At 43.5% G+C, this 16,505-nt stretch overlaps 1 protein-coding gene across 3 annotated transcripts in view; it reads right to left on the bottom strand.

The window, feature by feature from the left end:
• Window positions 1-16,505, bottom strand: part of HDAC11 (histone deacetylase 11) — a 36,386-nt gene that overhangs the window by 10,868 nt on the left and 9,013 nt on the right. For 2 of the 3 annotated variants that reach the window (XM_027892552.1, XM_027892551.1), the window contains exons 4-10: window positions 14,315-14,431; window positions 11,389-11,431; window positions 10,382-10,458; window positions 9,242-9,304; window positions 7,306-7,402; window positions 4,317-4,495; window positions 131-403 (exon numbers count right to left, since the gene is read on the bottom strand). In XM_027892552.1, the coding sequence (XP_027748353.1) occupies window positions 161-403; window positions 4,317-4,495; window positions 7,306-7,402; window positions 9,242-9,304; window positions 10,382-10,458; window positions 11,389-11,431; window positions 14,315-14,431 (819 nt within the window). In that variant the 3' untranslated portion in view covers window positions 131-160. Of the gene's footprint in view, window positions 1-130; window positions 404-3,319; window positions 4,245-4,296; window positions 4,496-7,305; window positions 7,403-9,241; window positions 9,305-10,381; window positions 10,459-11,388; window positions 11,432-14,314; window positions 14,432-16,505 lie in introns of those variants that run through there. The other variant, XR_003572206.1, reaches the window with a different exon arrangement.

The raw sequence follows: 16,505 nt of genomic DNA on the forward strand, positions 1-16,505 counted from the left end.
AGTTCTTTCCACAATCAGAGAAGCAATTAAAGCTTTCTACAGCACTATCAGACACAAAGACAGTACCTGTGAGTGCAGGTCTCAGTTATTAGGACGGGCTGCCTTTCCCGGGGTGAATGTGGGAGTTACGCGGGGTTATTGCACCGAACTTGGGAGCTCCTCACTGCAGGGACAAGCTGCCCAAGTCTTTGGCTGAGTCCCTGACCATCTGCTCCAGGCTGGGGTGTGCAGCCCCCCTGGCTGCCAGCTGGCTGTGGATGAGCCCCAGGCTGTGCAGGTTGAGGATGGAGTCTGCGATGATCCGCGCCGTCCTCTTCTGGTACCCGCCCGACGTCACCATCAGCACGGGGATCCTGCGGCGCCGCGCCGCCTTGAACACCACCTCGTCCCTCTTCACGATGCCCTGCAGGGCAGCACGGCCACGGGGGGGCAAAAAAACTGCTATCAACACCACTGACCGAGATAAACACCTGTCCTTCTGATCTGCTTGGGTCTGGGGAAAAAAAACCCCACTCTGAACTTTGAGTTGCAGGATCATTTACAGCTACTCTGTTGTAACCCAAGCCCAGGTGTGGGCTTCTTGTGTTTTCAGATTAAAAAAAACCACAAAACTAAACAACCAAAAAAAAAAGGCAATATTTGACTTCTTGGCACCTGAGTTTAATAGGATATTGGAATTGGAGATGATGCTGAACTTTGTATCAGCTTAGAAAGATTTCATGCCTGTCTTGATTTCCAAGAGCAGTGACAGGGCAGGGGGCAATGGCCTCAAACTGCAAGAGAGCAGGCTAAGATCAGGTGTTAGGGAGAAATTCTTTGCTGTGGGGGTGAGGCATTGGAAGAGGCTGCCAGGGAAGTCGTGGATGCCCCATCCCTGGAAGTGTCCAGGGCCAGGCTGGATGGGGCTCTGAGCAATCTGGTCCAGGGGGAGATGTCTCTGCCTGTGGAAGGCGTTTGGAACTGCATGAGCTTTAAGGTCCCTTCCAGTCCAGGCCATTCCACGGTTCTGTGAGATGCAGGTTGGAAGATCTCTAGCCCAGTCTCCTGCCTGGAGCAGCACAACCACCAGCAGTGGCTGAGGGCAGTGGTGCCTTCACGTGGATGAGGCCTGGGAATGTCAATTCATGTAAACCAGCTAACAGGACTTATAAATGAACTTTTAATTCAATCACTGGGGTGATTTTTGGGGTGTCCTGTGCAGGGCCAGGAGTTGGGCTTGATGATTCTTGTGGGCCCCTTCCATCTCCAGGGTATTCTGTGGTTCTGTGATATTTTAGTTCTAACCTGTGGGTTACGGATTTATAATACTGGGAAGTGTTTAAGCCTTACATTTTACAGTATAAATTAAAAGTTCATGTAAAAGTCCTGTTAGCTGGTTTACATGAGTAAACATTAAAAAAACCCCAACAAAACCCAACCCCCCCCCCAAAAAAAAAAACCACCCCAACCAACCAACCAAAAAAAAAAAAAAACCAAAACCCAAACCAACCAACCAAATAAACCAACAAAATACAAAACAAAACAAAACAAAACAACAAACACAAAACAGCATATCAAATATCCTGGACTAGTTTTAGAGGACATAGCAGCTAAAAGTCTTTAGTCCAAATTCCTAGAAGAATTCCTGCTCGAAGGACTTAAAGGTCTAAACTGACTACAAATTTTAGAAATGTTCACCCTATTTAATTGAGACTAAAAAAGATTGTCTGAATTTAAATTCCTTTAGTTTGTGCTCAACTTGCACATCACCCTCTGACTAAAGTTTAGCAACTCCACCAAGATTTCACAATCCCACAGAAGAATCGCAAATTCAAATCAGATTTTATACATTTACAATCACTGGCTGAGTTTTAAGTCCCAGTTTCTTTAATAAAAGCCTGTATTAAAGCTAAAAGAATCTATGGCTGAAGGGGGAGTTGCAGAATGTGAGTAACGGTAAACCCATTAAAAAAAAAAAAAAAACAAACAGGAAAAAGGAGATAAATTCTAAGTCATTTCTTACTAAGAGAAGGGTATGGACCTAAAAAATAACAAAGGCTGCTGACCAAGAGGAATTGTGCTGTCACTGAACCCAGACAACAGGAGAGTTTGAGCCTTCTGGGTATCAAAAAGTACATGTGGGGAAAAAACACTTCAAAAATGAGTGAGAACAGAACCAAAATTTACTTTTACTTTTTGTAAAAGCAGAGTGTTCCAGATATATATAACTCATTACAACTCCTCAAAAAAAACCCAACCCAAAAGCTTAGCAACATAACAAGACAGTGAATGGACAGCTCAGAACTTAAATAACTGCAAAGCTGGAGAAAGGGATCTGCCAGTAATTAGACCACAAACAGTTAATAAAGAGGAAAAAGTAAAATAATTTTGCTAATAATAATAAATGCTACAAATGTAGCAGGAAAAAAAAAAAACATCTTGTAAAAACACACAACAGTCCTGCTTATTGTGCAGTCTGACACAGCCCTGGGAAAGGACAAGGAGTAACAACTGGGCAGTGAGACAAAGGAAAGTGAGGAATTCTATTAGAAACAGATCCCTCAAGGAAGGCACAGAATTGCAGGAGGAGCTGTGGGTCCCACGGGGCCATCTCTGGCTGCAGCACTGTTATCCCACCCAAGAACTGGGAGCAGCCACTGTTCACAGGAGCCTCTGCTGCAGCAGCTCTCCTGGCTGAGCCTGGAGGAGCTGAGGGCAAAACAGGGCCCTATTCCCACCTTTCTGGGTTACCAAGGAAGAAAACAGATCCACCGGGAACAACAGCCCAGCCCAGTTCCCACTCCCACCCAAAGGGAACAGGGACTGCTGCTACCCCTCAGGTTTCCCTGCAGCCTCAAGGACCACGAAACCACCACCCAGAGCCCTGAGGAGCCCAATCCTGAGCAGAGCTGGCACTGCAGCAAGAGCTTAGGGACACCTTTGGGGGCAGGACCAAAGGCTGGACTGAGGAACCTCAAGAGATAAACCATCCAGGCACAGCGCCTTCAGTTCTGGCCCTTCCAGCAGCCTGGGATTCCAAACCTGGTGAAATGGGCCTTCTCCACACTTACAACAACCAGACCAGAGGCACAGCAACCCCTGCCCTCAGTGAGACAGCAAAGGTGGGAGCTGCAGGAACCTCTGCTCCACCAGGCTGGGCAGAGAAATGCACGCTCTGCCTTTCACCTCTCCTTGGGACCAGGAAAGCTCCTCCACCTTCCCTTCCCCATGCTGACATTCTCTCTCTGCACAGCACCCAGCAACCTGCAGCAGCTCCTCTGTCTTGGCAGCTGACACTGCTCCTTCTCCAAGGGCAAATCTCCACGTATTCCACACCTACCACTGCTGCACCAACCACCCCTCACACCTCAGGCTGTGTCCTCTCCAAGGTCAAATCAAGCCCAAACCCCTGAGCTCTGCCTTTGTGCAAGAGATCTGAACACAAAACTGAACTGATGGAGCGGTGGCTCCATCGGGGGGAACCTGAGAGAGCTCCCAGACCAAGCACTCCTCTGTATTGAACGGGTGGCCATTAAATGTGAAACAGGAGAGAGGCAGCACAGAGGAGCTGTCAGAGGAGGGATCATTAAAAACCACAGGGGAAACAGAAGATCTGGAGGTTTTCGTTTGCTCTGAGAAAAGCAGAGTGTTTTGGAAAAGCAGTGAAGGTGGGACGTGAAGGGACACAAACTGGGAGGTGAAGACTTCCATGAAGTGTACAGAATAAATAAAAATTAAAGCCTGCTAACAGTGGGGAGAGAAAGTACATGGTATCTGTAAGATTCAAGAGGTGTTCATTTGTTAGGAATACACAGACAGGCTGCACAAAATTGTTACAGCTGGAAGACACCACAAGGGCAGTTTAAAACAGCTGGGAGTGCTAGAGAGGAAATTAAGTGTAAGATACGTACTGGGGGCAGGTGACAAAAGAAATACACTGCAAAATGGGTCATGTGAGGGGAAAAACAAACCAAGCAAATCGGGAAAATAGAAGTCAAGTGAAGCGTGAAAATGTCTGTCTCTCTGGTTACTGCCTGGGAGCTCAAACCAGTGTATTTTAGAGAGGAGATGGATTATACTGAAACAGCCACTGGGAGGACAAAAATGTTTAGAGGCAGGAAGAAAAACCAAATTAAAAAAGGGTGAAAGAGGAAGAGACGCATCTCTGGTGCCTGTAAGAGGGAAATGCTCTGGCTGAGGGCAAAGGGTGCTCTTCCCTTCAGCTCCCAAACTGCCTGCAGGGCGTGTGGGGAGCAGGGCTGGGGATGGCAGTGCCACACAGACCTGGGAAACGGCCAGTCCTGCCAAGGATTCCAGGATGGCAGTGCCACACAGACCTGGGGGGAAATGGCCAGGCCTCCCAAGGGATCCCCATCCAGGATGTCGGTGCCAGCATTATAGACCAGGATGTCGGGTTTGAACTCGTTCAGGGCTCCCTCCACATGGGTGTGCACCTTCTGAAGGTACTCGGTATCCTCTGTGCCCCACTCCAGCTCCACTTTGCGTTTTATGGCACCTGAAAGCAAACAAACCAACCACTGCTCAGTAAGAAAAGGGCTGCTTTGAAAGGAAATGCAAGATTTAGGGAAGCAAGAAAAAAAAATAAAAACACATTTCTGGAAGTCTTCTCGATACATCGTATTTTCACAGAACTTTGAATTAAAGAAAATGACTCAACTACTTGTTTTCCCAGGAAATGTTAAGCACAATGACCTTGAAAAAAAGAAAAAAAAAAAAAAAAAAAAAAAAAAAAAAAAAAAAAAAAAAAAAAAAAAAAAAAAAAAAAAAAAAAAAAAAAAAAAAAAAAAAAAAAAAAAAAAAAAAAAAAAAAAAAAAAAAAAAAAAAAAAAAAAAAAAAAAAAAAAAAAAAAAAAAAAAAAAAAAAAACCAAACATAGAAGAGAAAAAATTACATTCAGGAGGAAAAAAAAAATCTCTAATATCTCTGAGATGCAAGTGGAAAATGTTATTGAAAAGCAGCTGATCTACATGTCCAGTTACCAATTAGCAGAGAAACCATAAAGGAAATTATTAACTTAAAAGCAACCTAAATAAAGCATAAGGCAAAGAAAACACTGAACTGCTATTGCAGAGGAAACAGCTGGGGGGAAAAAACCAAGATAAACATCAATGAGAAATTATGAAGATGTTTTATTTTTATCACAACACTCAAAACTTCACAGCAAAGGATCATGAATTTATGTGAACTGCTTTATGAATGTATAACAGGATTGAGCTTTGCCCCAAGCATTTTCAATTTAATGTTCTTACCCTGTAATCCTACCAAAAGAGCAAATATCCATTCTTCATTTAAATCAAATTATTTCTAATGTTTCTAATAAAGCAAGAGAAGTAGAAGAGGAGGGCTGAGAAGGTGAAGGGGAGAAGGGCAGCCTAGTTTGGGGGGGTTTTATGGAGGTATTTGTAATTGTACCTGTGAATTCACATCAAATCCCTGCCAGAGGTGTTCCAAGGAATGATTTCTGCCTCAAATTAACTGACTGGGATAGAGGGATTCAGCACCCCCCAAGTGTGCATGGAACACAGAATGACACTTAATTACTCTTGGGATTGCTGGGTAGGGTTTCTCTTTGCTTTCCATCCTAGTTCAACAGCAGGGAAGGATTCTTTATCATTCCTATTTTATTGCATCAGCGTGAGTTGCGAAGACTTTTGGGTTTTATGGCATTTTCCTGGATTCTTCCCTTGTAGTTACATGTCCCTGTAAGTCTGCACAGCTCTTTGAGCAGCGCTTGGAGCCTCTTCAGGGACCGGGATCTGGCTGGAGCTGTGGAGGACGGGACACTGGATGGAGGACACACAAGTATTGCTCTGATGGAACCATGAAGAAGCTGAGGGATGTTGAACAGGATCCCCTGCCTTCACAGGCCTCTTGCCTTCATCTCCACACAGACACAGAAGTCCAAGGAGCCAGTTGGAATTTACTCCCAAGTTCAAGCCTCTCCCTTGCTTCAGAGATCCCCTCTGCGATCCCACCTTTTCCTGGCCATTCAGCAGGAAGGATTTAAAGGATTTAGGCAGCAAAATCCTACTCAGACATTCTTAGGCAAGGACCTACATATTCACATGCCTTTGGCATCCTTAGAAAGGGAATGCTGGTATTCCCAGGCTCACAGGGGAGGGGTGAGCTCAGTGGTTCAGATTTGCTAACAAGGACTCACTCTGTTTTGGCCTAAACCCATCTGCTTAAATGTTGCCATGTGATATATTGAATTTAGGGATGCTTCTCCTGGGGGGCAGAAACCCCACATTTATTTGTCTGCCTACAGACATGATGTGCTTTAAATGGTCATTTTTTAGTTTAAAACCTTGAAATACTACAGTTCTCCAAATCTTTACAAGCCAAAATCCAGCAGTGCAATGCACTGCATCTCATTCCTGCCAAGAATCCCAATGAAGGCTTTACAGAACAATGGGATCACTGAAGACATCCAAGAGCACCCAACAACCTCTGACTCAGGGAACAAATTAGGCCTGTAATAAATGAGTGTAACAAAATCAAAGATCAAATCAACTTTGGGCTTTGGCATTCCCATTTAAGCATTATCAAAGCCCCACTAATTAATTGTGGCAGGTCACAAGACACAACGGGCACGTCACAGCAGGGATAAACAAACCACAAGCAAGAACAATCAAGCACCAGCTCCTGTCACTGGTCTGACAGGCTGCCCAGGGCAGGGGGAGTCCCCAGCCCGGCAGGGATTTCACGTGCATGTGGCACTTGGGGACGTGGGTTCCTGGTGGCCTTGGCAGGGCTGGGGTTGGACTCGATCTTAAAGGGCTTTTCCAACCTTAATGGTTCTTTCCCATGACTTGTTTTGCTTCCCAACTCATTTCACACTCAGATGCAGTTTGTTTTCTAGATGCCTACAAAACAAGTTCTGCTGGCAAGACAACACACCTCAATATGTTATAATTTATAGTTTTCAAAAGAACATGAAACCTTTTTACACAGCATCAGCTAACCCTCAGGGAGTGCCATCACAAATGTAAGGCAGAGATGAAGTTCTAACCATTCTCTGAAAATCCAAGGAGGATTTAACTCCCTGCTCCAAGCCTGGCAGGAGCACTGAACACCCACCCAACACCCTGCAGCCCAGGAATTCACCCCAGAAGTGAGGGGAAACACTGCTCTGATATATCCCAGTATATCACTGGGATATCATATATCACTGAAAAGGATGTGAAATGAAAAACATTAAAATCCAATTAACACTCTCGCAAGGAAACTTTATTAGTAACTGAAGTTTTGTAGCTGCACAGGAGGTGTTTTGGATAGTGGAATGTGAATTTCAGCTGTACTCACGTTTAGCAAAGCCATCCCCTGGGTAAATGTATCTGTTGTAGGCATCCATAATATACACCCGAGGATCATCCAGGAAGTCCCTCTCATGGCCATTCCCCTGCAGGAAATCCACAGTTAGTTATTCCCAGCACAGCATTAAACACACTGCAAATCCTGCAGCAAAAACACTACACAGTTCTAGTGCTCAGGACTCCCTGGGTCACTCATTTATAGTCTTGAAGGTTATTTTGAGGTGTAGAGGTTTTTTGTTTTTTTTTTTTTGGGGGGGTGATAATACCTGAAGACTGCAGGTATTACCACAGACAAAATCCCTGTGCCTTTGGGAAGGGAATTAGCACAGAGCTCATAACAGAGATAAGAAAGAAGAAGCGATAAATAGAAGATGAAAGTCCTCAGCAGCATCACAAAAGAATCTGTGACCACCCAACAGATGTCATCTTCCAGTTGTGCAAGAAAAAGTCCCTTTCAGCTGCTCCTGGGAACTGAGTGTTCCTGTGTGAGGATTAATAAATAAATAAATAAATAAAGCAGACTACAGCTCTCCTGGCAGTTCAGGCCTTGGTGAGATAAGTGAGCCCTGGAAAAACGACAAACACTAAAGGCCCAACAGTTTAACAATTTCTTGTATAACAACAGGAATTCCCTACAAAAAAACTGTGCTGGGGGCAAAACAGATGCTCGAGAGAAAATTCAGATTTTGAATATTTCCCCCTTCCCCATTTCTGAACTTAAATATTCTTCTTCTGGCTCTCGTTTAGACTTTTTTTCACTAATATAAAAATCATTTTTTCACAGCAATGACTAAGATAATGTAGTTTAAATGAGTGTATCATACAGCAGCACAGCCCCTACCCCCAGAAGAATTTAATTTAAACTACAAAACCAGACATTTCCACAGATACAGTTTCTGTAGTTCAGCTTTTATGCTAAAAAATGGCAACTCCAACTTATTTCTTCAGCATCTTTGGTCCACAAATAACCAGCTCATGCACACAAGTCTGGGAGTGTGAAAGGCTCTGATGAACCATTTTCTCATGGAAGGTGGAACTCGCCACTGCACTCAGAACTGGGACAGTAACAAGATGAGAAAATCTGCATTTTTAAACAGGATCTGCTGAGCTCCTTCACACACCTCCCATTCCCCAAAGGAAGGAAGCAGGGGGTGATTCCATGTGCACACAGAAAAACCAAAATACGTGCCAAGAATTTTTCAAAACCAAACCACCCCACCCCCCAAAAAGCACAAAACAGATCCACACCCCGAGAGAGAGAGAGAGACACAAAATAACAGTCCTGGTATCATGGCAATTTTAGGATGCAGATAAGGGAAGTGATAGAAGATGACAAACTTCAGCCATTAGGATTGCTCCCTGCCATGGAGCTGTTTAAAAATGGTTTCTTTACACGTAATAAATGACCTGAAACGCTTCAGATTGGACACCATTTTGGTGCATTAACTGCTAAAAATACCATTTTCTGACCTCTCAGGCTTTATTTTGTGAATCCTAGCAGAGCTGAGGTGTGATCTCAGTGCCCACAGTGAATCACACACCAGGGGAGGGGGTTGAATCTCTCCTTGAGGAGCCCGTGGCCAGGCTTTCTCTGAACACTGAGGGGCTGATTCCTCCCTGCAGAGGCTGCTGAACCCCTGGAATTCTGGCCCAGGAGATCCCTGGTCCTCATCCCGGCAAACACAGCAGGATTTTTCCATCCAGCCACATGATGGAGCTGCAGCTCAGGTTAATTTTACTGAACTGGCTTCAGAGCCTTCAGGACCACAAAATAAACAACAGAACTGTTCCCAGTTTCCAGCATCTCTGGTGAACTTTGTGTTCTGCCAGTCCAGAGTTTGCAGCAGCATTCAAAGAGGGGATTTGTCACCCACTTGTATTTCGAGCACAACATCTGCAGCACTGAACAACAGGTAAACACTCACCTGATGGGCATCCAGATCAATAATTGTGGCTTTAGACACCCCTGGTATTCTCTCAAACAAGAACTGGATAGACAAGCAAAGAAAGACATGGAGAAATTCAGGAAATCAGGTGGCAGATTAAACTGGATGCTTGACGCTCCCACAGTCTATTTGCTTCAGTCACCAAGTAAACTGCTAAATTATTCCAATAAATGTAGTTACAAAAGCTCCTCTCGTTATTTGGCATAGAAAGGTAATTGTTGTGGTTATACAGGAACAAAGCCTCTACATTTCCACCAGAACAAACACATTCAATATGAATTTGAGTTGTAGACTCACTTAGGCTGGAAAGGACCTTAAAAATCATCTTTTTCCATCCTGTCTTTATACAGACATGGTAAACCCCAAAGATTTTGTACAAATTCTCACCCACTATAATTTCTCAATCTGTTCTTTAATGGTAGGGAATAAAAAAACCAACCCACTGTGGGCTGGTTTTCTGCAAATTACCATGTACAGAAATTAGGGTGTTATGTTGCATGGCGTGCTGCAATCATTAGAGCTCTTTAATGTTTGATTATTATTGATACTTTATAAATATTCTATTATACAAATAAACCCCAGTTCATTTGGTAGAAATGAGCCCTAATTGCAGCAGGCTTTCACTTCAGCCTTTCAACAGCCAAATACCAAACGTATTCATTCACATTCAGTGACTGTTTTGGAGTCATTCACAGTTTTATTCCCGAGCCTGAACCAGTCTGAGCTCTGCACAGTGCAGTTTGACTCAGAGAGAGGATTTCTGTCCCTGCAGGCTCGACTGCAACCACTGCAACAACTGTGGAGGGCTCAGGTTCAACTGCCAGGCTCGGAGGATTACCACTGAGCAGATTAAAAGTCCACCTGGTTTGATCTGGAGTGGGTTCTGCAGGCCAACATTATCAATGCAACTGCAGTGCTTCCTATTTACACTGATAATTCTGACCCTGCCAGTCTCCACTCCCACCTCCCAGCGCTGCATGTCCTTATTCCCACCCCTCTGAAGATGGCTTCGTTTGCTCCTATTAAGGTGTAAATGAATTCTTAGGAATTTATGTTGGGTTTTTTTTCCCCTCCATTTGCACAAACAGCAGAAAACACTGTTTTAAGAGCAGTTCTTACCTTGATGGCCAGTGTGATGTCAGCATATGCACAAAACCCCCCCCCTTTGTCACTGGAGCAGTGATGGAAACCACCCCCTGCACGGAGAAAGGCAGACATCACTGACATGGCAGGCACAACCAGCAGCTGGAAAGGACCTGGAGAGTTCTTTTCTATGCTGAACATCCCCAAAAATATACTAAAAAACCCCCAAACCCCAAACTAAGAGCTATGGTGTTATCATTATTTGCAGATGCCATTGTCTTCTGAAAACACTCAGACCAAAAAGCTTTAGGACCTGCTCTTGGAAACAGGAAGGGAACACACAGTAACTATGACAGGCCTTGGTTGTTTGCTTCTAATGTCTGTTTAATTTTGAACCATGGCTATTCACTTTGGAGAAGAGGCATGCAAGAAATAATGGGAAAATCTGCAATGGGTGAGTTTTAAGAGAACAACAAGCTAAGGCTCCTGTGACACCAAATGTTGCTTCAGTGGCTCACTGGGTTTGCACTGCTGTTTGCTGTGAGCAGGAGAGCACATTTATATTCACTATAGCCTTCAGAACTTCTTCATTCAAGGCTTTCTCAAGAAAAACTGCACAGCCAAAAACAGACACTGACTGGTCCAGCTCTGCTCTCCCACACACCAACCCCTGAGCTGCCAGAACGTAGATAAGATGAAAAATATTTTATAATTTAATGAAAACAAAGATTGTATTGAAATATTTATATTTTGTCCAAACATTTTTCCTAAGTTTTTTTTTCCAAACACCTGCCCTTATAAATGATTCATATCTTTATTCCAGTTATATTTTTTCCTTCCCAAAAAGATTTTATAATAAAACTGCAACAGTGAGTGAGAGAACAAATCCAGTACTTTCTCCATTTTATTTTTCCTCTGGAGTTGATTTTAGTCAAACACCATCACCCCTCTCTGTTTTTATGAGCAGAGCACACACCAGGGAAATGACAATCCTGCTTTCCCACACACAATTCCAAGCATCACAGTGCCCTGTTTGCACTCACCCACGTTGATGGCCCAGCCTCTCTCCACAGCCAGTTTTCCTGCCTTAAAAAAAACAATTACAGTCAGAATTCCATGAATGAAGGAGGTAAATTGCACCCCAAGTAACTGTTGGCATGGAATCTGCAGATGCTTTAAACTGGAGGTGATTCTGATCCAGATCCCTGAACACAAAACTCCCCCTCAGCACCAGGAGTTGAAGGAGTATTTGCTGTGTCATCTGTATTTCCTTGTCTGGCAACTGCAGAAGGGAAAGGGAATGCTGGGAAGAGTTAAAAGGGAGCAAGGATATCACAGCATCCTTCCTGCCCATGGAGAGGCAGGAGGAATGTAAACTCAGCCTCCTGAAAACACAGACTAACACAATTCCAGCTGGGATGGGGGCAGGAAAGTGCTACAGTGTAAGGGTCCTGTGAGTTCTTATTCTTGAAATCATGCATGTATAGAATAATATCAACCTTTTCCCCTCCAATAGGGGGAAACTGTGCCTGTATCTCCTCAGTGAACTCAAATGACATTCAGGAAAGGGAAAGTACAGACAAAAAAAGAGGTACACAAGGCTCAAATGATGAAATTTTAACTGAAAAACCCGACTTGTTTCAGCCAGGAAGAATCAAGCAAGAGTTTAAGAGCAGTATTCCTTATCTGGCATGATAAAAAATGAAGATATGACTAGCTACAATTAAAAAATTTAAAAAATGAGAGAGAGAGGAAACATGTAAAAATGAATGAATTCTTGCCCATAGTCATGGAAAGGATATATTGCACATCATACACAAAATGAAGTTTGGACAGTCAGCTGAGAAGTTTTCCTCACCAATGCTTCCATTTGAACAGTTCTAATTTAGTCCTAAGGAAATGGTTGGGAAGGTAAACATCACCCTGATCTGATCATGCCAACTTACACAAATTAGATCTTGGGGAAAGATTGCAGCTTCTGAACTATAAAACCCATTAAGTCCCAGGGAAAGCACATTATCAGCAATTTATCACACTTCCTAGGGATTCCTCACCAAAACCCAATCTTCCCATAGTGCTAAAATATCATTAAAAAGTAGAGAAACTCAACAGGAGCGTTGGTGATAAAGAGGTGCATCAGGAATAGCAGAAGATGCACTCCTGACTGGCACTGCACAGATTTTATTGTCTGATTAATCAAAATTGCTTCTCAAGTACATACTTATTTCCCCGTAATGGAGGGGAAAAAAAAAAAAAAGGTAAAAACAACAGCATATGGCATCAGGATGAATCCCAAAGTGCCCAGGGATGGCATCTGTGTTTCAGGAGGCACAGCCAAAGCAGACAGCTGTAATAAGAGAAGTCTCTGCACGTCCCTGCTCAGCAGGACTTGCTCTGGGAGTGACAACCAAATATATTTAAGCACTTTGCACTATATAATGGCATAAAACCGAAATTCTTTCTCCCCAGTCCTCCCCATCTCTGCTCTTGCCAGTTCACCCCTACTGAACAGGCAGCACCATGAGAGAATTAAAGCAGAATTAGGAGCTTCAGATTTTGACATATCTAAGCCCAGCGTTTGGGACATCACAAAGGGAGTTAAGCCACTAAATAGTCCTGTTAAAAGATGCTTCTGAGCCTTATCAGTAGATATTTAAGCTTAGTCACAAGTCATCCAGTTCATTTCAGAACCAACAACTGGCAGAGTCACACACCTGCAAATGCAGCAGCTGGATGGGACACAGGTTTAACAACAGAGCACTAAAATACTGAAAGAAATTGCCACTTTTTTCAAATAAAGAATCAGGCACTTCTGTCATTAAGAACATTAAAAAAAAATAAAAAAAAAATCAGGATATTTCAACTGCTTCCCCAGGCCCTGGGGTTCCCCCATCCCTGTGCCAGCTCAGCCCCAGGGCAGGCCCCCAGACACACCCAGCCCCTGTCCTTGTTCCTGAGCACTGTCCTGCACTGCTTTTTATGCCACAGACGACCTTTTTATATATTATGTCTTAAATTATTTCTCTCTGAAATCTCAATACATTCACGAGAAGCATTTAAAAATTATTCCAGTGAGCCCTTGATTCCAGTGCAGATTGCCAAGGACCTGCATTTCTGCTGCCACCTCTTAGCCTATTCCTGAAAGTAATGCCAGCTTTTAGCATTCCCTTCTGGCTCCCCAGCCCTGCTCACCTTTGCTATCAATAGTTGCAATAAATCCTGTTCCCAAATCTGGCACAGGGCACTGTGAAAGGTTTGCCAACCCCACAGGACAGGGGGTCAATGACTGGCTCCAAACAGACACAGAAAAACCCAATATGGGCTGCAACCCCTTTCACATGGCCCCACTGCCACAGCTGCCTGCAGGGAGATCTATTTGTACCATAATATTAATCATTTCAGACAAGACTATTTGTCTTCCATTAGAACTGTTTCAGCTCTGGACCTGCCAAGAGAGCTCAGGACTGGTCCCATCTCCTCCCAGCACCAAGCTGGAGGGTTGGTCAACTCCAGTAAGACAAGGCTTGATAAAAACAGGGCAGAAAAGACCCCATTAGTTCCCAGTTCACACTTGTGAGGGCATGTTTTCCTCAACAGATGGTCTAAATACCTCGTTCTTGGCTCCAGCTTTGAACTGTTTTCTTTCCTGGTATTTCCTCAACATCTCTAATGCCAGTTCCCAGGCAAAATGAAATGTCTGGTGACCCTGCACAGCTCTTCTGAGCAGAGCCCTCCTTTAACTCAGGAGAACACAGCTCACTTGACCTCAGCTGAGCTGTTTCTGCAGGATTTATAACCCACTTCCCTCTCCAGGCCCCAAGACTTTGAGTTATATAAACCAGTACAACTAGTATTTGATATTAGTGTATTACAAACTCCTAGTTGAGTTACAGAAAACAGTTTTCCAAGGTTTACAATGTCTGATCAACAGGTTTAAAAGTGATGAAAAGGGAACCAAGAGCCCCTTACCATTATTGTTCCTCCTGTCTGGGTTCGTAGAGGCCTCAGAACTTTCCTCTGAACAACAAAATTGGGCAGAAAGGCCACGGGTGGGATTTCTGTGATTGTAGCCACAACAAAGGACCACTACAAGAGGGGAAAAGAGAGTTCCCATTATTGCAGGCTGCTTTAATGATGGCATTTAGCTCTCTCAGGAGCTCACAGGTCCTTAGTAAGATTTTTTTTTTAGATGGAGGTGACCCCACCACCCTTATCAGTGACCTCTAAATAGGCTCAGCCTCAAGTTGTTAACTGAGAATCACCACTTAGAGATTTTAGCACCAAACAATAATAAATCAGCAATTTCTCAGCAAGCCAGCATTTCAGAAAATCTAATATCCCTGGGGTTGGGAGGAAGGATTGTAGAATGTCCTTCAGCTACACTTGATAGATTGTTCAAACCTAAAATATCTATTCCTGTGTGAAATCAAAAGGATGCAGCAAGGAGAAAGGAAACACAAACAAACAGACAACTGAGCTAAGAAGTTCAAACACTTAAGTGAACACACAATGCAAACTTAAGCATGGAGAACTGATTAAAATTTATTTAGCATATTAAACGCTTCTGGAAAACATTTCAAGGAACAGTTTCGTTCCAAAGTCTTCAAGGTTAGAACACAAAATATTTGCAATATGTAAATGCCTTTTTTTGCAAACACATAGATTACTTCAAAGAACTTCCACTAGCACTGCTCCCAGTGATAACACTGCTAAATATATTGCAAAGCATAAGTCACAAGCAAGGATGCACCTGCTCATCCAATCCTGAAACATTTAGGGACAAGGACTGTGACTTCCCACCCTGCACAGATTCTGGATAGATCCATTTTCTTGAGAGTTAGGAATTATAACTGGATTTAGTGCATTTGTTGCCCCATTAGCTGTTCACAGCAGGATGTCTAAACTGGCAATTTGAACATAAAACAATCCCATCCCAATCTCAGAGTCCTCTGATACTCAAAATAACTTCCCAGTCATCAGTATTTCAGCTACAAATCACTACTGGGTGGGGTGGAGGGGTGGCATCATTAATAAAGGTCTTCCCAAGTACTAATTAAATTTTGCCAACAGTTCATCTGAAGCTTTTATTGCTGTTACATTTGAAGACACTATTCTGTTGACATGCTACCAGCTCATTACTCTGTTACCCAGTCATACCAAAGGGCTTTAATTATTTTTTAATACAGCCAATCTTGGTGAAGTTCCCCTTGCAAGACATTTTAGCTTTGGAACAAGCACTTATTCAATCCTGTTGTTCTCAAATGGGACTGACAAGGTCACATGTGGATAAAAAGTAAATCTGACCTCAGAAGTGAACCAGGAAGTTTTAACAAAGTTTAAAAAGATTAATGTCAGCAGGGAGAAGTGGGAGCAATAATGACCTAAAATCAACAATTCTGCTGCTGCAGCTTTTGAAGAGATGGTAAGAAATCTGTAAGTGGCAGGAGGAAGGAGCAGACAAAGCTTGCTGGGAACATTCCCAAAGACACCCCCTGCCCCACACTCAGGCCTGTGCTGAGCTCTGTGATTCCCAACACACGGGGCAGGGTCACTGGCTCTGAGGGAACTCCTGGGGTTCAGGAATGAAAAAGCTTCTTCACCCCCCCCCCCCTTAAAAGCTGAGGAATGCATTGCCTAAAACTGTGCTTTTTCCTTCAGCGTGCTGGTGTTGTTTTCCAGCATTTCTCACAACAACAAATTCCCAGGACAGCTGTGTACAGACTCAAAGAAGGGAATCACCAGGAATTGGGTTTATGTAACTGGATAAACTTTTTCAGGCTGTAAAAACAAAAACCTGGGCGAGCTGAGGAATGCATTTATTACATTTTCCAGGCTGTCAGTGCTTCCATAACACCACTCTTCACACATCAGTTCCCTCTGAGAGAGAACAAACCCTTCAAATATCTCTTTTTTTTTTTTTTTTAAATCAGTGTTTTTCATATTCCTGTATCATGGTTGCATATATCAGAATAATATCAGTTACTGTTTCTTCTAGTAGACATTTTCTGTCCCTCAGCCATCAGGTTATTTCCCTGGAAGTGTCCAAGGCCAGGCTGGATGGGGCTTGGTCTATGGAAGGTGTCCCTGCCCATGGCAGGGGGTGGCACTGGATGGGCTTTGAGGTCCCTTACAGCCCAAACTATTCTGGCATTCTATAAAA

The sequence above is a fragment of the Empidonax traillii genome, unplaced genomic scaffold (genome assembly GCF_003031625.1).
Source record: "Empidonax traillii isolate 1590-97213 ecotype Southwest subspecies unplaced genomic scaffold, ASM303162v1 scaffold356:size572493, whole genome shotgun sequence".
In the NCBI taxonomy this organism is placed as follows: Eukaryota; Metazoa; Chordata; class Aves; order Passeriformes; family Tyrannidae; genus Empidonax; species Empidonax traillii.